This window comes from Anomalospiza imberbis, chromosome 1 (genome assembly GCF_031753505.1).
Source record: "Anomalospiza imberbis isolate Cuckoo-Finch-1a 21T00152 chromosome 1, ASM3175350v1, whole genome shotgun sequence".
Lineage (NCBI taxonomy): Eukaryota > Metazoa > Chordata > Aves > Passeriformes > Viduidae > Anomalospiza > Anomalospiza imberbis.
In genome coordinates this window covers 43,052,043-43,078,017 of record NC_089681.1, presented here as the reverse complement: position 1 = coordinate 43,078,017, position 25,975 = coordinate 43,052,043, and the positions used below count along the sequence as shown (strand labels likewise).

General features: G+C 37.8%; 1 protein-coding gene and 2 long non-coding RNA genes across 12 annotated transcripts in view; all 3 read right to left on the bottom strand.

The window, feature by feature from the left end:
- NOL4 (nucleolar protein 4) overlaps positions 1–25,975 on the bottom strand; it is a 189,125-nt gene that overhangs the window by 62,766 nt on the left and 100,384 nt on the right. For all 10 annotated transcript variants that reach the window (XM_068189515.1, XM_068189541.1, XM_068189524.1 and 7 more), the window contains one exon: positions 16,332–16,615. In XM_068189515.1, coding sequence (XP_068045616.1) covers positions 16,332–16,615 — 284 coding nt within the window. The remainder of the gene's footprint in view (positions 1–16,331; positions 16,616–25,975) is intronic.
- On the bottom strand, positions 5,181–5,934 carry LOC137473717 (uncharacterized). Its single transcript, XR_010998955.1, has 2 exons — positions 5,477–5,934; positions 5,181–5,250 (listed from the first exon to the last, which is right to left on the bottom strand). It is a non-coding gene; the product is annotated as an uncharacterized lncRNA (long non-coding RNA).
- LOC137473731 (uncharacterized) lies at positions 7,331–9,592 on the bottom strand. The gene is made up of 2 exons (XR_010998964.1): positions 8,240–9,592; positions 7,331–7,761 (listed from the first exon to the last, which is right to left on the bottom strand). It is a non-coding gene; the product is annotated as an uncharacterized lncRNA (long non-coding RNA).

Sequence of the window (25,975 nt, the reverse complement as noted above, 5' to 3'; positions counted from 1 at the left end):
GAAGATAAAGTGCATGTCCTAAACTGGATGTCTTAAATCCCCAAATCTCACCAGCATGCATTCTCCATTTCACTCCACATCTCTCTCACTCTTAGAGGGCAGAACTTTGTGGGTTGTTGAAGGCTGGGAGATCACTCATTGCCCAAGCAGTATCTGCCTCTCAAAAGTCCAATTCCCTCATGAAAGCAGCAACCTAAGTCTTTCTACTTGAGCCAAATGCAGATTGTCACAGCTCATAGCAACTCAACATTGTCAAGATTACTACCTTGTGAAATCAGATTCAAAGGTTATTCAGGGCCAAAAAAGCTGACAGAGCATAAAGCATCCCCTTTTGAAAAAAAAAAAAATCAAGACAACAAATAACAACAATCACTTTCTCACATTGATAGAATAAAATGCACCATATGGATATATGTTATATATAACAGCACTTTTTTTGTATAAAACTTTCCTGGCAGACAAGATTTTGAAAAACATTTTTTACCTGGGACATAAGTAAAACAGGAACAGTCTGTCATATATCTCTAAATAACACTTTGCGTCTAAATATATTTTTATGGAAAGCTGTATTTTGAAAAGATCTAACAAATACCTTGCAAATTATGGCTCTAGGTAAAATGAATTTCATAGTGTTGTGTGGGAGATATCCATACAGAGAATGATCCCGTATTTATTAGCCTCTTCCATAGCATTAAGTGCTCTAATACACTATTAATTTTCTGGATATGTGCACAACTGGCATTATTAAGAAGTTCAAAGCATTGAATAAATATGGGAGATCATTTTTATGATCTCCCATAATTTAACCTCACAACTTGACTGAAGGCAAAAAATAGAAATTGATGATTATACAAAATCTGTTAAAAGCATGAAATCACTTTCACAAAAAACTTTTGAAAAGGTGATGTTCTTTAAAAGATTCAACTTTCCAAGTAGCTGCTTCTATTAAATAAACCTATGAGACTAATAGGTTAACTAATATAAGAACAGAATGTCTGTGCACAGACATATTTATTTTAATGCACTGCCTTCCGAGGCCCTGTTCTAAGACATGGATGACAAATGGACCATCCAGTAGTTTTTAATTGCTAATAAATTCTGCATTACATGCTTAATCGAAGTTCCCCACGAGTTTTAGGAGATCCCAGCTGTTATTAAAACTGCAAACTCCCAGGTTTATAAACTGAAATAATAAAATTTTACTATTTACCATTCAGCCTTTCAAAAGTCAGGGGGAAAGATACACAACCCATCCTAGGACCCAAATTTAAGCTTTCTGCCTTATGTTTTTCAGATATCATGTTTCACAGGCATTAAATAATTGGAGCTACTTGGAAACACTATTTACACATTAACTTTGCACATGAAAAATGGTTGGTCCTTCACTTGATCTGATCACTGAAAACTGCACTGCCCTCAATTAACTAATTCAAGGTAAGATGCTGTCTGGTTTTTTTGGGTTTGTTTTTTTTTTTTTTTCCTGGTAGGATGAAAGGCTTTAGGGTAGGATTAGTGAGGCCCATTAATTTTGGAAATTAAACACCATCCTTTTGCTTGCCTGTATCTGCCTTTCCACCAAAGTCAAAACAAAACATCTCTACTTTTTAAGATAGCCAGCTGTGGCCTGAGCAGAGCCCACGGAAATTTGCCCTTGCAGAGTAAATACAAGTTCTCCCATGTAAGAGAGGAATGGTTCTGAGGTTAACATTTCATTTTGTACCAATGCCACTTAAAACGCTCTTACACTTCCTCTCATTAATCCATACCCACATCAGGACCTTGCACTATTGCACTTTATTTTTTCTGGCCTCTTCTCCTGGGACCCCCACCACTGTGCCCCTTCCTAAGACCCCCACTGAAGCTGAGATATACCATGAGCAAGTGGGGGCCAAGAATGTCCCAGGCTGCTTCTGGCTTGCTCCCTGCCCTTCCCGCACTGAGCTGTGACCTGCACGCCCCCTCCTGCTTGTCTGCTGGTTATTGGGACCTGCTGCTGCCAGCAGCCCTGCCATTTGCTACCTCAAGTCTGCATAACCTTACACTGTTTTTTCCTCAGTTTTATAATTTTTCCTCCCTTTGATACTTCATCAAAGGTAAAGCAGTGACCTGTAATGCATGCTTACAAGATCAGATAGGAAATATCTTCTATTCTTGCCAATCTCACCACTTGTTCTAGGCAATAAATTGTCTTTCTGAGTCGTTTGGGGTTTTTTTTATTTAATGAACAATTACAAGAAAAGGTCACTGAACTAAGGTGGTGGTAACATAAAACTCAGACTGTGAACTGAATTTTGAATGGGCAGCTTTTCTGACTCCTCTATTAGCTGTTGTCTTCATATATTGTAGTACAGGTAACAAGGGAAACTTCCACTTCTGGTAGAAGTGTAAGAAGAGGTATTGAAAGTCATGAGATCATCTGTTGGGAGAATTCTGAACAAAGAGAAGATCACCATACAGAGTAGGTCCACTTTTTGAGCTTAATTCTCTCAAGAAGCAATTACGTAGCAAAACACAATATAGTTGATTTGGATTAAATTGTAAGGGCGATTAAGCTGGAGTTCACAACACCACAGGAGACAGGGGGTAAAAATATTAAGCCATTTGTGCCAATTGGGAGGAACAAGCAGATGAAGGCCTAAAATGGCCACATGGCATTGAAAATGTCATGTCCTGGTGACAAAGACCTTTCAAAGAAGAAGGAAGAAGAAGGCTATTGCACACCCTGCCTCTGACCTGCAGCAGAAGGACTTAGCAACCAGGAGAGCACTCAGCCAAGCAAACTTTATGAAATAGAGCATTGTGAAATAAAGATTGTATGGTAAGAAGCAACATTTAAGGAGGAAGTGAAACAGTTTGGTTTATACAGGTACACAGATGCACAGATATACTCATATTTCATACAATAAATTGAAAACCCACACTTCAGTGATTTTAACTATTATTTATATTTTGACTCTTTTTTCATAATTAAAAAGAAAAAAAAACAGCTGCTAAATAGCTACTGACAATTAGAATATTCTAACACTTCTACAGCCTCTTCCTCCTGCAGTTCTCTCACTTTGGGCTACATACTTAGTTCAATATGTAATTGCACTATACAAGTAAGCTGTACGACTGGATCTAAGTAAAGTATTCAACTTTAGGTCAGTTAAGGTTCAATCACACAAATACTAATAATGTAATAATGTAGTCCATAGGCTTTCTTGGGCATACATAAATGTGTTTTTATGATGAAGCCTGGAAAGATTTATCAAGACCATCAGTGAAAATGTATTCCTCATGTTTCCAGCAAAGCCCACGTTAAAGCAAACATTTAAAAACACTGGTTTGAATTTTAGCTATGCTAATAAAACCAGAGAAAACTTTCCAATGGCTACTCCATTGAAGTTGACTCTGCATCTTTACCTTAACTGAACAAGAATGTCTGGAGATAAGGATTTCTATTGTGATTAATGTTCAGCTATGACACACAAGAGACAAATGGCTTCTCCAGTTTTTCTGGAAAAATTGATTGATTTGCTTTGGGAAAGGAATTATGCCATGCCTGTATTTACCAATCAGTAGACATGTTTGCCTCACAGGACCAATGTAATGTTAAGCTGATTTATTTTTATTGAGTTTTCAGAATCCCAAGCATGCTATGTAAATCCAAAGAATTTAGATATAGGAACCTCTGGCAATTAAAATATTGATGAAAGTATAAACAACTTATTCATGTTGCACAAAGTTATTTTGCAAAATTATCTTACTAGAAACAGAATAACCTAAAACTTGTATTACCTATATAAATTATAGATGTTAAATGACAAATGTAAAAATTAACACAGTAGTATCCTATACATTTCAAGGACAAAAATTTCTACTAGGAAAAAATAGTAAAAAGTGGAGCAAAATTTCGAAGATGCTGCCACAACTGCCAATGCCTACACTACATGGAGAGGAATGTACTGCTATCTCACAGTTAACAGTAGACATACACAGTCTATTTTTTTTTTTAGTTTGCTATTTCACATAAATAGCCCTACATATAAGTTCTAGGTACTGTAAATATCACTAGAAAGTAACCATTAAATATGGAAAAATCACGTAAAATCAAAATCTAAACGTAGGCTAAAAGCAAACCAGCAATTTAATATTAAAAAAAAAGAAGATTAAGAATTATCTCCACAGAGCTTAGTTATCACCTTAAAAACTACTTACCTCTTATACTGAATAAAATTATCTCGAATTGGTATAGCGAGTGCAGTAAAAATAAATATTGTCCTGAAGTTTATATCTCTAAACCAGAAGTTTGCAGGGCTAAGTACTTAAGATTATGAAATACAGATATTTAGGCCAGGTTTCTCAGAAGCTTAGGCCAGGCAACTGGCAATGTGAGAAGCTAAAAGCCTTTTTGGCTCTTTAAGCATTCAAGACACTCCTACCAATTCACAGAACCATAGAACATGACCACTCAACTCTTGAACAGAAGAGAAAAGTTGTCACCATTTTCCTAAATGATACAATCATGCCTCATATACTTTCAGATTCATTAGTACATGTATTTATAAAATGAACACCTACCTTACATAGACATTTTTGTGTAATGATTTACTAGTTTCATATGAATGGTTTGTTACAATCATTGTAAAAATGTTTTATCTCAAGTCCAACCTAACCTATAAAAAGAAGTTTAATCTGCTGAGTCTTTTGGTAAATTTACCTTCCATAGAAAACAATTTATTAATTGGCAATAACCACTAAGATCTGTGATGAAGTCATGGCTGCTTTATCTCCAACAAGGTAATTCCATCTTTATGCAGCAAATTTTTCAGCTCCTCGATGTTTTGTCACTGATTTAGATCCATTAGGAATTCCAACATCTTTTTCCAGTATTACATAAACCTGTATATTATGTGTTTTCTGAAGGCAGGGTGGACACTTAGTTGAATGCATAGCGGTGGATTTTATAAAGCTTCTAATGAACCATAGAGAAGCATCAGCCTTGTGTGACTGTTATCTTTAAGGTTCAACTGACACAAGCAGCATATTCCAAAATATGCCTGTATGTCATTCCTTCATGCGTCCATCTCCCAGCTGAACCAAGAGGGTGTGAGGTAGCACACATGCCACAGACTCATCTAATTTCTTTTCCTCTAAGCACAGCTATTCTTGCTAAGCAACACACTGAGGGAAACAGGAATTTTCAAAACCTTTATTTTAGTCATTTAATACAGCTTTTGAAACAGGTCCAGTCCCACGGGGCTCCATCTGCAAAAGATTTTTTAAGAGCATATGACTAAGTGTACAAAGTGAGACAAGGATAAATTCATTCAGAGGCATCCAAAAAAACATATACCACTGATTAAGTAAAATGGCCCGAAGAATATCCATATGTCCTTTTGAGAGCCAATACACAGTTCACACTATAACATTGTGGACTGAGGACAGACTGTATTGGGGCCATTCATGGTAACCTCTAAGGAAATCAACTCACCTTTCCCTGTTTTTCTTTTACTAATCCTGAGAGGGTGCAGCCCAGGAGCTCAGTGGTAGAAGGTACAGGGAAGAAATTCTGAATAGTTCTGCAAGGGATCTTCCTGGTGGAGTCAGACAATTCCCAAATGCCATGGGAAACACAAGAGGAGGAAACACATTACTCCATGACCTCTACCAAAATATAAAATGGAGTCACAAGCAAGATACAAGATTTCATCCCAATATTAATTAAAACACACATGAAAAACAATCACACTCTTCTCTGCTAGAGCACCTGTACACAAAGTTTATGTTTGTATTGCAGGTGCCTTAACAACATGAGCTCTTTGTATGCTCCTGGTTCATCTGTATGATTCCATACTTTGGTTCATGGCCACTGGATATGACTGTTCTCATCAGACAAAGGGAAAAAATATATGAATATATATATGTGTGTTTATATATATATTGTGTGTGTGTGTGCATGTATATGAGGAGAACAGCATGTAAAATTTCCCGTCAGACCTGGGGGTAGCTCATGGCATATTCACTATGAGAAGAGTTGGAGAACACAGACAGAATAGGTGTGAAGGGACACTGAAAATTACAATCTGACCAAAGCAGCTGATGAGACAAAACATCTATATGGGAAATATTCAGTTGTACCATGCCAAGATCCAAGCAACAGCTGCAGTATTTCATAGAAACACTGTGAGCTCCAAGAAGCAGTAGCTTAGGGAAAACTCTAGAGATGCATATGGAATTCATCCAGTATTAAAATGTTTCATGGCATGCCACACTTACATGGGTGAAGTGGAAACTCACATCAGTTACAGATTCCTACATTTGGCTGTATATTTTTATACCCTTTCATCAGTTCCCAGTGAAACACAAATGTTGACTGTTTACACAGCTCTCAAATACCAGTTTCCAGGATCTTTTACTGATTGTGCAAGGATAACATTCTGTAATATTTTTAACCATTAATGTCTTATTCCTTACCACGCATTTTGCAAAAATTTTTGATTGCTATCTTTTGACTCTGTTTAATAAACATAACAAACATTTCACAGCTTTCAATGCCTACCTACACCACTATCCCCTCCCTGCCTCAATAACTAATGTAGATGCTGGTTTTTTAATTGCTTCTTTCAAGTATTCAAAATCAGTCACTGTTAGAGATGAAATACAAAGCAGGATGTTTTGATGAAACATATGGCAGACAAAACCTCAAGCAGACTGATAGGGATTATTGGCAGTTGTTCTTTTTCACTCCCCATTCTGCGGGGAATAAGATGCTGCTAGAGACCATCTGGGAAATCCATCTAGCAAATCCCTTGTTGTTGTAGGGATCTAGGACATCAACCATGATTCCAGTTCCTCACCGTTTTCCGTGGCATATTACAGCTGCACCACTGCTGTTTTCTATAAGGCTGAAAGTTATTAATCAGAACTCTGTGGACATTGTGAATTGAACTCTTGCATATCCTCTTGGAGTAAATGTCTATCATGTAGGTTCCCCTTTACAGAGGACTAGACTAAGTAATTAAAGTTAATTCCTCACAGTCCTGTATTTTGGTAAGTAATACAGTTATCTGTATCTATTATTTTGTTCATAAAAACCAAAATTTAAGATAGGTCTTCCATGAGTCTCCAGAAGCAGACAGAGGAGAATGACCAGAAAAGCTGAAGCAGCAAAAGGCAAGCAACAAAAGGAAAGATGAAAGAGAAGAAAATAGTTAAATAGTTTTAAAGTAGAATTCTACTTTTTTTTCCCCCTCTTTCCTCTGCTAAAAAATTGACCTATTCACTTCTCTCACATCACCCAACAAATCCAGCTGCTTGAATAAGTATCCAAAAAGAGCATTCAGGGTTCTAATGCAATTAATTATTCCCAGCAATTTCTATGGAGAGCACACAAAAGCACAGCTTGAAAGTGTATCAAGCATTCAGCAAGACATTTGACTACTGGCATTCATTCAACAAGAAAAAAAGATTAGCAAATGAGATATCTGTAAGACAACTAATAAAAATTTTATTTATTTTAAAATCTCATCAATATATTGCTATAACTGTCATTAAAGGAGAAAAACCTTTGGCTTCTTTCCTCTCTTTCCTCAGGACTTTTCTTGGTGTGTAGAAAATAATTCAATACCAGAAAGAAAAAATTAGGAGTAACATTCATTATTATCAACTTCTTGAATAACAATATATTTTTGAAGGAGTTGAGTGTGTAGAAAGTAGCCAAATAGGAAGCCATTCATCACAGATTAGTTTTGAGTATCAGCTCTTCAACCTCAGCATCTGAAAAATTAAAAAATGACAGTGCATTAAGTATAAATAATATTAAGACTAAACACAATCACAATAGGTAACAATTATTGCTGCCCCATTATATCTTGCTCAATTCACCATCAAATAGTGTTTAATCTTCCAAGAGCAAGATTTATTCTCAGTCTTTTTCTAGGTGACAGAGAAGCTGCATATGTGATAGCAGAAGAAAAAGGAGCAGCAAATCATTTAATGTGGTAAGACTTCAACACAAATTCAATTTCCTTCCTAATGTGGAAAAAAACCCAACAAACCACAATAAAAAAAACCCACGGAAATAAGAGTTAGAGATTGTAACAAGGCCCAGCCTTGAAGGTGTCTATCAGGAACAAATCTAGGCTGAAGTGAACAAGAATTTGCCTGACAGGTACAGACATGTGCTCCCAGACTGATAAGTTATAAAATGTTCTTGGCTGTAAACAGGGAGGGAAGTCATAATTTCAGACCTTACCTCCTTGATTGCAGAGGCACTTGATAACTTTTTCTCTTGTCTGAATAGATGTCCTGCCTCTAAAAGCAAGTTGGAGAAAGTCCTGCATCTCCTTCACGTTCAAGTGCTTCTTGCTCGATACGAGTGACGAAAAACTCCAAAGGTAAAAATGTATGAGGATAGACAGCTGGATCTGTGAGTAACACACATTCAATCTGGAATCAAGAGCACCACTTTCTGGTACTTGACCCATGTGCTCTTCCTCCTTTAAAACAAAATCTCTGAGAAAATTTATAAAAGGTCACATCAAAACTTAGTCTCTTCCATGCCAGGTTTACATTAGCTGGGAGTTCACACACATATGGAGCCAGATTGTATTCTCCATTACAGGTATGTAAATCTGGAGTATCATCATCAGCTTCCATTTAATTGACCTGAAGTTACATCACTGTAATGAATGCCCTGCAGGAAATCAATTTCACTTTCAAGAGCTTTGACTGAACATGAAAACCTGCTACTAAATGTACTTCCAGTGGGAAGAATTAGACACAGAACTGGTGGCATCATAGACAAAGGACTTTGATGAATATGACTGTTAGAGAACACTACAGAATTCATATTTTCGACAAACACAACACTGATTTTATTTTCATGCAGCTGCAGTGGCATGAAAAACATGCTCTTCAAAACAATGACGTATTTAGCCATTTATTATGGGTAACCCCCAAAATCAGAAGATTCAAGTCTGGAAAAAACAGTGCTCTATAAAACCATAGTTGTTACACTTGAACAGTGATTAAATAGTGCTTATAAAACCACTAAACTAACATAAAAAAATTTTTGGTACTAAAGAGCTTCTCGGTGCCCTCTAACAATTACTCTACGAAAGAGCAGCAAAAAAGAACTTTTTTTTTTCTTCACAGAACAAACATGCTTTATCCAAACAACAAATAAATTGACTTTTAGAGTCAGAAAACTGTGGTTTTCTCAGTTTACTTGTTTTCTAAAAGTAGGGAAGAGTAAAAAGAAGGTGTCAGATAAAATGGTAAAGTAAAACATAAAGGACTCAGACTTTTTGAGAGCAACTTCTAAAACCCCTATGCATGAAGCAGAAATTCATTGGGAAAGAGAAAAAAACAGGCTAATTTGTAGGTGACTGGGCAGAAAAAAATTAGGAAGTCACAAAACTTCTTGCATACACTTTTTGTTCACCTTTCATTGAAGTTCTCCATGCATAGGAGAAGAGAACAGGTTTATGTTCTATTGTAGTGCATCAATCTCCCAAGAAGAGAAAAGCACTGACATCCCAGTTACCTTTGCACAAACTTGAGAATAGCAGAAAAAGAAGATACATACTTCAACAGATCACTTGAGCCTGCCAACAAAGCACTTGAGCCTGCCTTCATACACCAAAGATGTGAGATGCAAGGCTAAAGATGTAGCATTGTATCATCTACACATGATCGTGGCAGGGGTGGATTCTGTCTTCAGTTCACTTCTTTTATCATCTTTACTTTTAAATCTCAGTACAAACTATTTCCACGGATTTAGTGGAAAGCAGCAATGATGGAACCCATTGGGTAAGTTGGATGGCAAAGCTTTTTAAGGCAAAGCTGGAACATGTCACCATCCTCTCCTCAGTGCTACGATTGGAATGGTGAAAGCAGACTGGACCCTAGTGGAGCTGCAGACTCATTCTGTGCTGATATCTCGTTGCTCCAGAGTGTTTATAATACTGGCTTTGCCTTCTGCCCCTACTCCTGCTGTTGTTTGCTCAAAATCTAATATGCCCCTGCTTGTAGTAACATGTCAGGCCAGGTTCTGACGAACCTTTCACTAGACTTTGCTTCACTCTTCATAAGTTATTTATGACTCTAGCAAACAGTATTTCATGCTAAGTCTCTTCCTAGTCCTAACAATTAAGCCATAAAATAAGGCTGTCAAACCCCTGGACTGCAGACTCTTAAGATATTTTCATAAACAAAACATCAGTCAGTAAAATATGGCATTGCTTGAACATTTTCTATCTGACCATGCAAATGGAATAAAATATACCAGCTAGAACAAACAGAACCAAAAAAGTCTAATTTCTTCTTATGTCATATCTAGGTAGTGAGATCCAACTTCAAGCAAGGGAGACAATGAAAAGTTCTGAGAAGAGATGAGCTGGAATTAAAAGATCCTTTCTGACAGGCTAAACTGTCAATCCAGATTAATTATCTTAATTTGGGCATTTAGAAAAATAAACTAGATGGGCAAAAGGGTATTTTATTTGTACTAGAAAAGCCAACATGTAGAGTTTAGTGGTATCCTCAAAAGAGGAGGGACATTTCTATCTTACCCTTTCCACCTTCCTTCCTGCTTAGAGCTGAGGTAACCATGTCATATAAGGACCACAGCACAATGCTCCCATTCAGCTGAAACCTGTCTAACCCACTCTAATATAAATAATCAATGATGATGGAGGAAAAAAAAATTGAATTATTAAGTAAAAAAAGAAAGAAAAAACCCCCAAAACATCTCCAACACTGTTCTTAATAACATGCAAATTCCCAAAGTCTTCATTTTAACTCCTGCTTCAAGTAGATGAACTCCTGTTTAAAATTTTATTAACAAATTTTTAAAATAAATTACTTCATAAGTTTCTTGATAGGCCTCTATCAGTCTCGATTAAAAGTGCTGCAATTCCTAAGGATTCCACTTGCTTTAGAAAAAGCCATATGCTCCCTTATTTTCTGACCATGGCCATTTCCCCAAGGAAACCCGCAGACAGAAGCACAGGGAACTAGACAGGAGTGACTCCACTTGCCTCAGAAACTCAATGTCAGATGTGATGATGTTCACTGGATTTAAGGAATGACCTTCCACCTTTTGCTAAGATGCAATCACATATTTTAAAAGGAAAGAGAGTGAGCAAGAAATGCATTCTCCTCATAGATGGTGTCTGTCTGTGGCTAAATTCATGTGCACTTTTGGAAACCAGATGGATTCACCACAGATGACAACAGGCTTATCAGTATAATTGCATAACCAGGTCAGGCTGCTTGGACAGTCATACCTGGTTTCCCTTAGTACTGATGAGCTCCATCAAAACAGATGTTACAAGATTCTACAGCTGGACTAACCACTGAAGATGACTAAATTTTAACTGGAATATTGTGCAGGAGCTTCAAACTTCACCCAGGACCTCATGCATGCTGTGCCTTTCAGATACCATACAAGGTTACAGCCTTTAAATACCTTCTTGCAGTAGGGCCTGTGTTAAAAGCAGACCATGCCAGGCTAACCTGCCACAGTGTAGGTACATCCATTACAACAGTGTTTGAAGTTGCAATTGCTGGAAGCAAACAGCCCTCAGCAATGGCTCATGTTCTTTACATCAAGCTGTAGAAAAAAGGTTGAGAAACACTTCAAAGGCCAAGCATTAAAGGAAAGACAGAATGATTTTAGTTTTAGAGACTCCATGAAAATTCTACCTCATGGTGAACAACTGTAACTATAATAACATGCACATTAGAATGCAGTATTATAATTAAAGGTCATGGTATGCAGCAATCATTATTTACTGTTCTCTCCTTTAAAACTATGCTTTTCTCTCCTGACTTAAAGGAAAAATTTCTTATCTTATGCAATTCTTCGAGAAACCAATTACACACTTGAGCTAAACATAATGCATATTAACTTATCATACCACACATCCAGAGAGACTCGGCGTGTCCAACTTTCTACCAGAAATTTCATCTGGTAGAAAGAAAGAAAACAAACTGGTTGCAATTAGTAGGTATCTGGACAAAATGGGCATGTGTATTGTCCTTGTCACCTGATTTTAATACCTCTCCTAGGCATTTATGATCAGTAGCATGTATTTCTATCTGGAAAATCCCACAAAGAATTTTCTGCATATTAGGAGTGCCCCTTACAACACAGACATAACAAACCATTTATTAATCCAGGTAAAATAATAGCGTCATGTAAGTATGACTGGTGAGTTTAAAAGCCTGTTTTCACATACTATATTAAAATAACATTGTTATCCAAATGCAAAACAGACAAAATCATTTAAAAGGAGTAGGCTTGCTGTATTTAATGAAATTAATAATGAAGAAGAGATAAAGGTATATAATAATTTTTCAAAATAAAAGATATGGTACAGGAAGTAGCAACAATAAAAGAGTCAGCAAAAAAAAAAAAAACACCTCAGTGCTACAGAGACTTCACCACAGTCATAAAAACACCTATCAGGCTCACACATAAGTAATGATCTAAAATATTTTATATGTGCACGTAACTATTTGAATTCATACAACTACATTTGCAGAGCATTTGTTGATGAATACTTTCTAAGTGTTTTCTAGTACAAAGACCCAGACCACTTAAGTATTTTTGCAGCTATGCAAAATTTCACAAACTTCAGTTTAGCCCTAAATGGTTGTAGAAATTTCTTCTGCTGTGAACAGGTAGGTCTTACTGGAGGATCTCTTTCCTAATATAAGCTTAATAAAAGTATATATATATATAAAAAGTGTATATATATACACACATGTGTACATATACTCATTAAACACTATGAAAACCCATTTTGTCCTTGCACAACAAATTTTCAGTGCATTGTAAATAATTTTGGATCGGATTTTAAGGTTGTTACAATTCGGCAACTCCTTCCACTGCACTCAGGTCATGATCTTTTTGTAAAAAGAAGAGATTACCACACATACTCACTGCCTAAACTGAGGATTCAAAGTAACACTGTCCACTGAAATGACATACTTGTTTAGAGTGCTACTAACACCAGTTTTAAAAATCATATTCTGAAGTAACTGAACCAAGCATTCTTTAAATAATATACTGTAGTTGTTCACAGGGTTATCTAATCCCCAGTTATTTATCAAGAGTTTTTTCAGGCAAGAAGACTTAGTTAATTCTTAAAAAACACAAACTCTACATTTCTTACAAATCATTAATTATGTCCTCTGTGTCTAAAGGCCTGATTCTAAGAAAATGTTAAGTATCCCTGTTTTGACATCCAAGATTTTTTGCAGAATAATACCACTATTTTTGCAAACTTTCCCTATAGCATAAGCTTATCATTGCTTCAAATAGGTATGGACAATATGAATATTCTGAAAATTTACCTTCCACAAAGAAATAACCATTTTCAATAGAGATTTCCCTTTTAGCTCTCACATTTTCAAAACAAATATGATGGAAAAACTACCATTTTTATCTCAACAGCTTCTTCTGATCAAAATTCTGCAGCAGATACAAAACTATCTATCAAAAAATATCAGCCAAGAGATCCTCCTAGCTCCATTCCTTTGTCTCTGAGTTTCACAGTCTTGACTATCCCAAGACAATAACATCTTGTGCAGGTTAAATGGGACATTGTAGAAGTTGGAGGAAGCATAATGTATTTCTTCCTCCAGTACTAGCCCAATAATTGAAATATATTTCCCCTCACTTAGAAAGTAGATATTTTCTTCAGTAACTCATCTTACAAATCTCTAAAAAATTTTGTTTATCTCAGGACTGTGTTCTTCCTGAAGTCTATATTTAATAATCTTTACTACATATCTAATTAATCGTATACTTAAATGAACTCTAAACATCAACATGAGTTTCACTAGGACAAAAAGAAGAAACAAATCTGCATATTGTTGGCAATATAGAGTGGGCAGAATGACAGCAAGTGTGAAAGAATGTATTGATGTGGGGGATGATTCTGGCCTCCTAAAATTTGTAAAGAATGAGATGACTTTGATTGTCATCTAAATTCATTATAGATTTTTAACACTTTTTGATATGTTTTTTCTGGCATCTGAGTTGGAACTGACTGAAATTGGAAAGTGAACATTAGGCTATGTTCTTGTCTTAGCTATAAATGAGTGTCATATTAAGACTCCTCCCCATCTTTGCCAAGCTTATTTGTTTATTTGCAAGAGTGATGGCATAAGCAACAACCTACCTCAGGCAAAAGAGCCTGTGTGTCTGTCAATATTTGGGTGATGGGCCCATAAAAGGTTCATTAGAACAATCTGCCCTGAAGCAAAAGAAGATACCATTCATATCAGCCAATTTGGGACCCACTGTGCCACTCAAAATTCTGAGTGAATTCAGCACTGGGGTTCATACACAGGCAGAGACTACAGCTAGTCAGAACATTTTCCATAAAATGCAGGTTTGTGAGAAAAAAAGTATTCCGTACAGATAAACAGTTTCTCACAAAGATTTCACAGAGAAGGTGTTGGGATACATGGCTTGCTTAAGAGCCATGAGAAAGACTAACAATCTCCCATTTAGTCTCCCTTTGTTCTACCCACTAAAACTTAGACACTTAAGTTGCAAAATCATTACAAGTTTTTATTTTTACTCCAGAGGCAATGAAGATAAGAGATAAAACCTCAGTATGATTAAATGTTGTTCTCTAGATATCAGTCATGTGTTATCCCTTTCTAAGTATGTCTAAGGATTTTAACACTCCTGTTTCAAAACCCTGTAAAAAAAATGTGCCTATACAAGGTATGTTGTCAGGCTACTGAAAGGTAGTGACTAGCATTAATAGTCTTTGGATCCAGGACTCACATCCTATTATTGCTGCTGTAAAAGTGGGCAGCCATCAGATCATCAAATACTTAAAAATAAAACCAACCAACCAAACAAAAAAAAACTTGTAAGATCAGTGGGTAAAAAACTTGTAAGACCAGTAAGATCAATGGGTAAAGTCTATGATACATGCCATTTATTCACCCTCCCTACTGTAGGCCCTCATGAAAAACACCATCCTAGAAAGCTACGTAACTTAATCTCTAAGATCTGTCTTTATCTACAAAATAACACCCTTGCTTCTCCTTACCCACATAATAGAAACTACAGCGAAAAGCCCTCAGGGGATTACAGCTTCTTAAAGCAAACTTGTCAGTTTTAATTCAGGTTAGGTGCCTGCGTAACACGATCATGAAGAGACCAAATCAGTTCCTTTCAGATGTTGATAATTCACTGGTAGGAATTCTCTTGGCCATACACATTTAACATTCATGGATTAATTCTAGTCCAGGTTTTGGTGAGAAAGAGTTAATTTTCTTCCTAGTAGCTGGTATAGTGCTGTGTTTTGGATTAAATATGAGAATAATATTGATATCATACAGATGTTTTAGTTGATGCTAAGCAGTGTTTACCCCAAGTTAATGATTTTTCAATTTCCCAGGCTCTGCTGGTGAGCAGGCGCACAAATGGCTGTAAGGGAGCAAGTCAAGGACAGCTGACGCGAACTGGCCAAAGGGATATTCTGCACCACAGAGAGGATTGCCCAGTATATAACCCTGGGGGGGCTGGCCACAAAATGTCAATCACTGCTCAGACACCGACTGGGCATTGGTCAGTGGGTGGTGAGCAACTGTATTGTGCATCACTTGCATTTCTTGGATTTTATTCCTCTTTCACTTTTTGTTGTATTCTTTTTCATAACAATTATCAGTAGTAGTAGTAGTAGTAGTAGTAGTAGTAGTAATACACTTTACTTTATTTCTATTATTAAACAGGTCTTATCTCAACCCACAGGTTTTACCCTTCTTCCATTCTCCTCCTGACTCCACCAAGGCAGAGAGGAGAGAGGGGAGTTAGAGAGTAGCTGTGAGGTACTTAGGTGCCAGCAAGGGTTTAAACCATGAAAATTCTACAGATACATAATAGAGGTGATGAGATGGCCATCTGTAAATACACATACATATATATCTCCATATTTATACACATATATATGTATCACATTATTTACATACTTTTTTTTTCAAAACGGTAATGTAGATAGTTCTTAATAAATGGATTGATAAAATTCATGTCTGATGGAGAACTTCACCATTTTTGCCTGTGAGTCAGCACAATATATTTGCCTATACATATATATTCACCCATGTACATCCACATACACTTAATGTACGTATGCATCATATATGTGTAACAGAGCATACAAATCTATGTGTGGCATTTAAGAAATGATCTGACAAACATTAGACACATCACATTAAGTGCTTAGCTGGGAATAACCTTTAGTTAGGCCTCACAAATCTTTTTCTTTTCGGAACTACATGCTTCATATCTGGACCATGTGGAAGCATCTTACCTTGCTTCCATTTTCTCTTGCCTCCCGTTCCATCTTGAGATCAGAAATTAGGAGAGTCTTGTATTTGTTCTTTCCATTACTGCTGTGATCATCTAGTCTGTATTCTGAAGTCAGCTGAGCAGAGAGGGGGCTGTCACTCAGGTTCAGAGGCTGTTCATCCTGCTCCAGATTTGTTTTGCCATTACTGTTGGTTTCTGCCATCTCCCTGCAGTGTGTTCCCCCTGAAGCATTGGAACTGTGTCCCACGGTCTCATTGCCATTAAAACTCTCTGCAGCTGAATCATCTATTAAAAAAGATACATTTTCAGTCACATGCCACGTAATCATCTCTGTCCAGTTAAAAGTAATGTATATATTCACAATGTTTTTTTCAAAACAGAATAAAAGCTGTTTATATTACTGGCACCAGTAAATTTCTGTAATAAGCACAAACACACTCCTCCATGTTTTCAAGTAAAAGCTTTAAGTAAATCCATAAAATATTATTAAGTAAAGGGAAATTGTCTGGGCTAGCACTTTAGAACCACTGTGTACATAAAGAATAATCACAAAGGAATTTTAGGGACAAAGTGATAAAGTCTGCCTTGATCAGTCTGGCTGTCCATATGCCTATGGATCTATTTAGATTCTTATACCACGCTCATTAGTGCACTATTACATATTTCTGAAATCAACAGAGGTGCATGTGGTACTCAGAGAGAATCTGAATCTCAGGTTTAAGTGTGCAGAACAGCACGTGTCATATTCATAAATATCTTCTTGCAAAGATACAGTGTAAATACATCTGATGTGTTCACTGCTGGCTGCAGAAATTATACTAGAAGAGTTGATTCCATAAAGATAAAGATAAAGATAGATAAAGATAAAGATAAAGATAGATAAAGATCCTGTCTTCATTTTCTTCAGCTGCCCATTCACTTCTTTCATTCATGGTGTGTTATAATATACTTTAAAATATTAATAAATAGTGGACTAAATTATAAACCTGAAAGCCCCATCCAAAAACTCTGGATGTGTCATTGTTACCCTTAAGATTTTATGGCTGGATTGTATGATTTTAATATGTGTCTTCACATACTTATGGATTTGTGTACCCTGTTCTTGTCAGTACTGGAATTTGCCACCTGTCCTACCACTCAGCCCTTCCTTTACTTCTAAGCAATCATTTGGCCTACAGGCTATCTAGCAAAACATTTTATTTTTCAAAGGATTAAATGGCAGTAGAATTTGGCACTCACTTTGCCCTCTTCTTGTTATCTAAAGCACCTCTGTTTTGGCAATTTACATAGTTTTGCTAATGGTGCAAACACCTGCTCAGGGCTCTACAAGCATTTGCTCATTGCAGACTTTGAAGCTGGAAAGTCAGGAGTCAGGAATGCATTCAGATTGAAACTGGAGATATGGAATGAGATGGACCTTAATACATTAACACCTTAATATACCATTTTTTTGGGCCCTTCTAAACAACTTCCATGGAAAAGAAGCGAACACATTTATACACGTGAGGAATTTTAAAAAAACCCATGAGGACACATCTTTTAACAGATGTGCTCAGAAATACTCATGCTTTAACTACATGATTAATCAAATTGTTGACTCACCATCATTATTACAGTAAAAAGCAACTATTCACCGCTCTCAGATGAGATTTTTAAAAGAGAAGAAAATAGTGGATAAATGGGTAGTGATCTAATTCAATTAAATACTTAGAATGGCAAAGACAAGCTATCATACATCATTCTCTTACTTGCTGCACTCAAAAAACATGTTTATGCCATAAATACGTACAGGACTGGGCATGTAGTACGAACATACTTTTTAAAAATTGCTTTGTTTTGTAAACCTGTAAAAAAAACCTAGTTTTCTAACAATACCAATTAAGAGTCATAATTTTTAAAAAAGTTCTAAAACTATTGGTTACAATAAAAACCAAACAACTATGCTTTGGTATGTATCAGTTTTACATTACTTCTTGGGAATACCAATGTATATACAATAAAAGACATAACATTCCCTGAATAAGACCTTTAAATGTGTACACCAAACTAACTTGTAACAGAGCAATGCTGCTTGAGGATTTCAGCTATGTAAGTGAATAAAAAGAGCAGGATTTATCCTTAATAAAGCTTATATCATGCCCTGAGACTTTTGTCATCAAGGCCATAACACATAAAAAAGGCTAAAATTCTAACATACATTATGAAATAAAAAAGTTTTACTACTCCAAAATAGAAAATGGAATTCTAATATAGGGTCTTAATTTTTTTTAAAGAAAATAGACAAATTTCCATATTTTAAAACACATATTTTAAAAGCTCTGAGATAACAGAAAGAAACCCAGAGATTTTTTTAACAGAGAAACACTTTGATTACTGTTGTGTTTAGGACTGTTAACAGATAATTGGCTTCTTGATTAACAGTTTAAAAAGTGACAGTTAGTTTCAAATTAATTAAATCAGTTACTGAATGGGTCACTGAGTGAGGGATGTTCTTCCCTTTGAAGGGCTCGGAAAATTCCCTGCTGTCAGAAGCAAAGACAGAAACAAGTGAGTAACCAGAGGATACAAGGAACCACCTAAAAGGTGGGGGCACTGCCTACCCAGCAGCACACACGTCTGATCCCTCGGGAACTTCTGTGTGCTGGCACTCCAGTGTCCTGGCTCATGCAGTGCAGAGGAACCACTACCACGACACAGAGGGCTGAATGGGAATGATGAAAGCTGTGCTAAGAGCTAGATCCAGGAACAGCCAATACTCAAGCACAGCTGTTAGTTTTGCCTAGCAATAATGCTTTAATTTCTTTTTCTGTTGCCCTGTATGACTTACAGTTGACAACTAAACCTTACAAATGTGTGAGAATGTTACAATGCAGAAGAAAAAATAATCTTGTTTGTTCTAAAACATGACCACTCAAAAGAAGTCCTATGTTGGGTAAATGTGATCAAGCATTGTAGTACTCTGAAACAATATAAAAAGTTTTTGTAACATTTTTGCTGTTCTTCACAAAAGCTTAGCTGTTTGACGGCAAATCCTGGTTTCTACTAGAAAGTCAAATATCTGTTCTTTCAGTAATTTAACCTTGCTTTTTAGAGATGGGAACTTGTTTGTCAAGATAATGGTCAGGAGAATGGCCACAATGGGTATGGTATAAATCACACTTTTGTCAAGTAAACAGAAATACATATTTCCATAAAAGAGATGAAGAATAAATAGAAAGTGGTTTAGTAATAGTTTCTTACAGATGTTACCAAGGTAACCAGATTACAAGGTTGAGTACATTTCTCCTCCCTGGGTAGCTGTCTATTTTTGCTAAGAATAAGGCTACTTTACAGCAAGAGTTTCTCAGAAGGAATCATAAATATGGAACACATCAGGAATGACTGGGTTTGGGGAGAAAGGCAAGATGGTCTCGCCCAGGAGAGGAAAGTGATGTTCATCCTTGGATATAGGAAACCACAGCCCAAACACCTCCTGACCACACCTGGGCCTGCAGGGACTGCAAGCACTCATGGCCATGACATGGATGCCAAGGGGCAAGAACAGATCCATGGAGACCTGTCCCTCAGATCACATTCCCCAGTGGCAACTGCCTCTGCTAGGGGCAGGAGGTGAGACCTCATCTCCTGACAGTGCTGGTGCAGCTGGTGAGTGGGGCTGCACCTAAAGCAGAGATGGCATTGGAACCAGCAGTTTGCTCACAGTTTTGTCACCTTCATATATCACAACCTCAGCAACAATGAACTGAGAATGCCAAAAGACTCTTCTCTTACCCCTCCATCCAACAGACGCAGAGGCACAGTGGCTTGGGAAGAGCTTGAGGAAGAAGGGGCTTTGTTCAGCTATGGCCACTGGCCCCTGCTCCTTGTTGGGAACTCCATAGAGATGGGGTCCAGCCCAGAGGAAAGATCCACCCCAGCCCAGCGCATGTGGGGCAGCAGCCATGACCAAACTGCAGAGCTGCCCTCCCACAGGAGGCTCAGCAAACCACAGCATTCATCTCTGGGCTCACTTCAGCCCCACTGCTGGTCAGAGGGCACTCCAGCCTCCCTTCCCACAGCTGGCTGATGAGTGCAGTATAAAACTCCACTGAGGCGAGGGCAGCATATTTTCAAATCCCATCTTGTCTGAACCATTGCTGCGGGGTGAATTTTATGGAAAGACCTCAAGAGAAGCCTGCCACAAGCACTGGGAGCTAAGAAGTGGGGGGAAGCAAAGAGGCCCCATGCCCTGCATTGGGTATTAGGGTAGTCATAGATGAGGCTGTGGGATGAGCTCACATCTTCATCATCACCCAGAAGCTGCTTTTACCCACAAGTATCAGCAATGACAGAAAATCAGCCATCAAATGCTGCTTGCTCAGGGCAGGACATGTCTTTGGGAACTGTGCAGCTGCCAAGCCCTTATCCCAGAATGCTGGAAGACTGCAAATAAATCTACAACTGGTTTTGTTACTTAAGCCCGAAAAGGGAGTCTGTCTGCAAAATATGTATTCACATCTGAAAACAGCAAAGTGGGGCCTCCTTCACCTATGCAGAGATCCTCTTCCAGGATTTAAAGAGCATCACCCCTCAGCAAAACACTCTAAGAGCAGAGGGAAGATATCTTTGGATCAGGCAGCAGCCACCTTCTTGCTGAAGCATAGGACACTTTCTAGGCTTAGGCACAGACTTCTCACTCATGGATCAATATTTCTTAAACCTCTTGGTGCTAACACTTCCTTCTTCCACCTTGCACACTGCTCCACATTGATCCTGTGCTCCAGTCTGAACAACACCCTTTGGACACCTTTAGTCCAAATATTCTCCACATCAGAGGTAATCAACAGAACAGGGGGTAGCGGCTTTAAACTGAAGGAGAGTAGGTATAAATTAGATTCTAGGAAGAAATGCTTTACTGAGGTACTGGAAAAACTTGCCACAAGAAGTTGTAGATGCTCCACCTCTGGGAGTGATTAAGGGCACACTGGATGGTGCCCTGGGCAACCTGGTCTAGTGGAATGCTGTTCTACAGTTCTATGAGTCTAATTTTCAAAACAAGATCTAAAGTATTTTTTTTACTTCAAGTTAATGTCTTATCACATTGCATTACAGCTTCCAGTTCCTCCTTCCAGATCCCACTGAGACCAGCAAGATACAAAGTCACACCAGCTTTATTTTTGAGCACATGAGAATTCCAGATTCCTAGCTCATTGCAGTCATCACTGTGTTAGCTTTTCTCTCTGCTTTTGAAGGAAATTTGGAAATGGGGGAAGAAAAGACAATGCCAAATAAAGCCCAAGCAAACAGATGCTCTAAGTTTTGATGCTTGGAACTATTGCATCCTTCACTTCAATTATCTGCCACAGACATTCACATTACCATGGCCTAAATCTCTGCCCCAACCCAATTTCCCTGTACATCTTAGATTCTGCAAGGTGATATCAGTGGCAGTTGGTATTTTAAGGACACTCTCATTTAGAGCAGGAAACTAGGTCTTAATTTATAGGAATGTTCTACATTCTCCTACATTCTCCTACCATCTCTAGATTTATGAATGGGCCAACAACATATATACATACATATATATATATACATATATATACCTAGAATTAGAGATTCTTTGGTTACAACATACAGTCATTCTACCCAGAAAGAGCTGTCTTCAGACCAGATATGTCAAATGCTCAACACCATTCTCAGTAAGAGTGCTTTCTTAAGGAAAGCAAGTTGAAGTGTGCACCAAATCTTGCAGGAATAACAAGTTCATCAAACACTTGTTTTCTGAGAGCATATATTTAAGATCTGAATTCTGATATAAGTGTTGTTGAAGTACTGTGAATCGCTATCCAAGGTACAAATATATACTCTCACTTGTCTCCTTGAGAGAAAAATCTCCAGATGTTCTAAAGGATCTCTTAGCTATCAATTTCATACTCTAAATCATCCAGAATTCTCATATTCCTTGCAGGTAAGACAGGAATGAGTTAGCAATCCATTCTACATAAAGACAAATCCCTGACTATATCCTGACCCTCTCTCAAATTACCTCTTAGGTGAGAATGCAATTAAGATTTGGAGCATGCTTTAACAGTTTATACAGTTAGCATTTCAACTACCTAAAACATATTTTACTAGTAAGTAATGCACAGGGCTGGGCTTCAGCTCTAAGAGCAGTAGTGTGGCACAGTCCTGCAATCATACAGCCACATGGAATTTCAGCTCCACTTAAAGGGCAGAAATCCTACTTAGGATTCATGGTAATTCAAGGCAATTAATCTTATAACACCTTTGGCTTTTTGAGACAGTCTGACTGCATGACGGGACCCTACAAACCAATACCACTCCTGGTAATAAGGAGCCTGAATAATCACATCAAAAGAACAAGGCACTTGTTGGGGCCACTTTGTTCATTCTGCTCTAAGGAATAGAGATGGGGGAGGGTCCACATGCAGACAGACACTGATGCCTGAAAACTCTGAGGTACCAGGCACTCAGGTTAAATGAACATTTTGAGTGGGCTGCTTGTCGACAGAGCATCTCTGAGAGCAGCAAGATGGGTAACTGTTCCTTCTAAAAGGAGGAGATTGGAAGTGAATGAGCTGAGTGGGATGAGTGAGACTGAAACTTTTTGCTGTGCAAATGCAGGCTGTCATAACACCCACTCTTAAGATTGTCTACCAAAATCCTGGATGATGAAGGTTTCTTTAGTCTTGTTGAGCTGGATACCATCAGCCCAGACCTTGAAAACACCACCTTACACCCTTAGCAACCCAATCCATTTGAATATGGTCACATGCAAGAGGCAGTACTGCAGACCAGAGAGTGGCAGGTTCAAGACCAATTTTGAATTACCATGCTATTCTCCTTAACCTGTGGCTTCAACAGTGCATGTGCTTTATTTTCCTATGTTAAAATACAACTCTAATGAAAATAATACACTGCATAAGCAAACATTATAAACTGAGTTAAATCCCTTCCACAATTCCACAACACCAAGGCAACCTTCCTAATGGGGATTAACGAAAAAAACACTCTTTTGGTGGCAACAGACAGCAGACAGGTTTGGAAGAGGAACACCATGAATCAGACAAAAGGTGGTGTACATCGCTGACTCACAGAAACTTCTGTAGTATAAAATATTATAGCGACTTTTCTAAATGAACTGATAAAAGGGCAAGTACACATTTCACTCCCACCACTTTTCACAAGGACTGTTTAATACTAATTTGTCACAGTTATGTATTTGGTTATGCTTCATTTACATCACAAGTCAGGTTTGAAGCATAAGTTCAATACATAACGTAAAAGCCAGTCCAAATCAACCCTATCTATTCATCATCTCCATTCCCTTTCATATTGTTATATAGAAGCCAGGGGTTGAATTAATGGAGGTACAAAGGTGATCTCAGACCTTCCCATTTCATAAAGCATAAGAATGGTCATAGTTTGTGAGATAAAAAACCCATTTAGTCCAATATCGTATCTCCTAATCAGTGGTTATTAGGAGATGTTTAGAGAAGAGCATATACAATTCTTCCTCTTGTGGATTGCTGAGCCCTTTATCATTTCAAACACAACTTTCCTGAGCAGGATGTGGCTTCTAGTTATGTGCTGATGCTCAACATGTTTTTTCCTTCCAAGTATCCAGTCTTTCTTTGAACCTGTATTAATCTCAAGCACCATTCTCTGCTCCTCAAAATAAATTACTGCCACTCTTTCTGTTTCCACTGTCCTGTATCAAGGAAACAAAGCACAGGAATTAAGAGGTGGGCAAGAGCCTTTCCAGAGGACAGAGAAGGGTGGTATGCACAGAGCTCCATCCTTTTATTCCCAGTGAGACTACATTTGGTCCATTACAAGAACATGTATTAATTGTCCTCTTCAGTTAACCTCAATAACAATAACAATTATTTTTCTCCTTTTGACATATATGCTTTCCTGATGGCATTGCCTTCTGTGAATTCAGCTATGAAACTCACTGCATTGAATTTAAATCTGAAATGTCCATCACTTTCAGTGATACTTATCAACAAATTCCTTGATGTTATTTTCAGTGGTGGAGGAATAGGACAGGAGCTACTTCATATGATCAGTCACTGCATACATTTATGAAAAGAAAAAGGAACAGAGAAAACTGATCCTTAGCCTTGTCAAAAAGAGTACAGTAATTTTGATATACACATGCACATACACAGTGGAATCAGCATTAGACAAGCTGTAAATCTTCCTTCATTATTAAACAAACATTTCAGTAATTCACAATTTTCCATGGTTAAACATCTCTTCTTGTTGGAGGCACAAAACAGGAAGCTATTCTATTCAAGTATAATGCTAAATAACAGAGCAGTGAACAACTGCCACTCCATGACATCAACAACCGTCAGAAAAATCATACTGCCCTGTCAGTCACAACATTATAGAAGGGCTCATTTATAAATCTTGCACATTTACTTTTTTGCCTGCAGAGTGACTGTCCCTGCATATGCACAGCAAGGAGATGAAGGAGCATGTCTATTAGGAGGGTACTGCATAAAAAACCAGTTTGAAAGCTCACTGGGTGTACAGTGGCCTTATTACTACTCTGTATCTAGCTCGTCCTTGCTCTTTGGCATTTACACTTCAGAACACAGAGCCCTTACTGCCTCTGGGGAGAAAAATCCCTGGTTTTCCCCTTACTCTGGAGAAACTTCCAGGGTGCTTTTTATGGCAAAGACTCTATCAAGCAGTTCTCAAGGCATAAAAACTGCAATTCTTCCTAAAGTTTTTATGACTCATATAGGATCATATTTGACAGGCAAAATGTCATCTGGCACTAAGAACATGGCTTAGAGCTCCACCTCTGGGCAAGCACTGCAGGAACAATTCTCAGCCTGACAACACCAGTGGTGCCAGAGGTATTGTCTTATGCTCATCCCAAAGAGGACTCCAGACTGCAGAGCAGTTTATTGATAAGAAGCTAGGAACCGAGGAAGGCTGGGAGACAAGCAGGCAAATAGGGCTCAGGCAGGCAAATAGGACTCTTATGTTTGAGGGTCACTAAAATTCCAACCCTGCACAAAACACATCCGCAACAAAAATGTTTGAGACTGCAACATATTGTGAAAGGGAGAAAAGTGAAGCTTTTTCTTTAAAAAAGAGGTAACCTAAGAGATCTTGCCCTCTCCTCTACTTTGTCCAGTAGGAAGAGGCTTATGCTTTAGCATAAGCAGCTGCTGCCACTGTTCCTGGCAACATGAAGAATCTGCTGCTGTGCCAGTAGCAGACAAAGAGTAACATGTAGGTGCATATTTTGTGCCAAAACTGCAACCCAAATGTAGCAGAAAGGAATTATGTTAAACTTATCTACCATTTGGACGTAGTGTGGGTGTGTACTGTTGAATTTTACTTCATCAGGATTTGCCAGAAAACAAAAGCAAAGAGGACAGATCAAGTTAGGGTCAGTAGAGGCAGTTCTGTGCAGACTGGATACCCCCAAGCCTGGATTTTTTTTATAAAGCCCTTTAAAATATATCCCACCAGGTTTAGTGTGTTGAGTGGGTTCAAACAGTGATGTCAGTCTGAATTTCTTTCTGGAAGCCCTGAGCGCAAGCAAAATAAGTAATTGTTTGACAGCTCTGCATCCCCTCAGCAAATTGCTGCCTACTCTTCCATAAGAGCAGAGGCTAT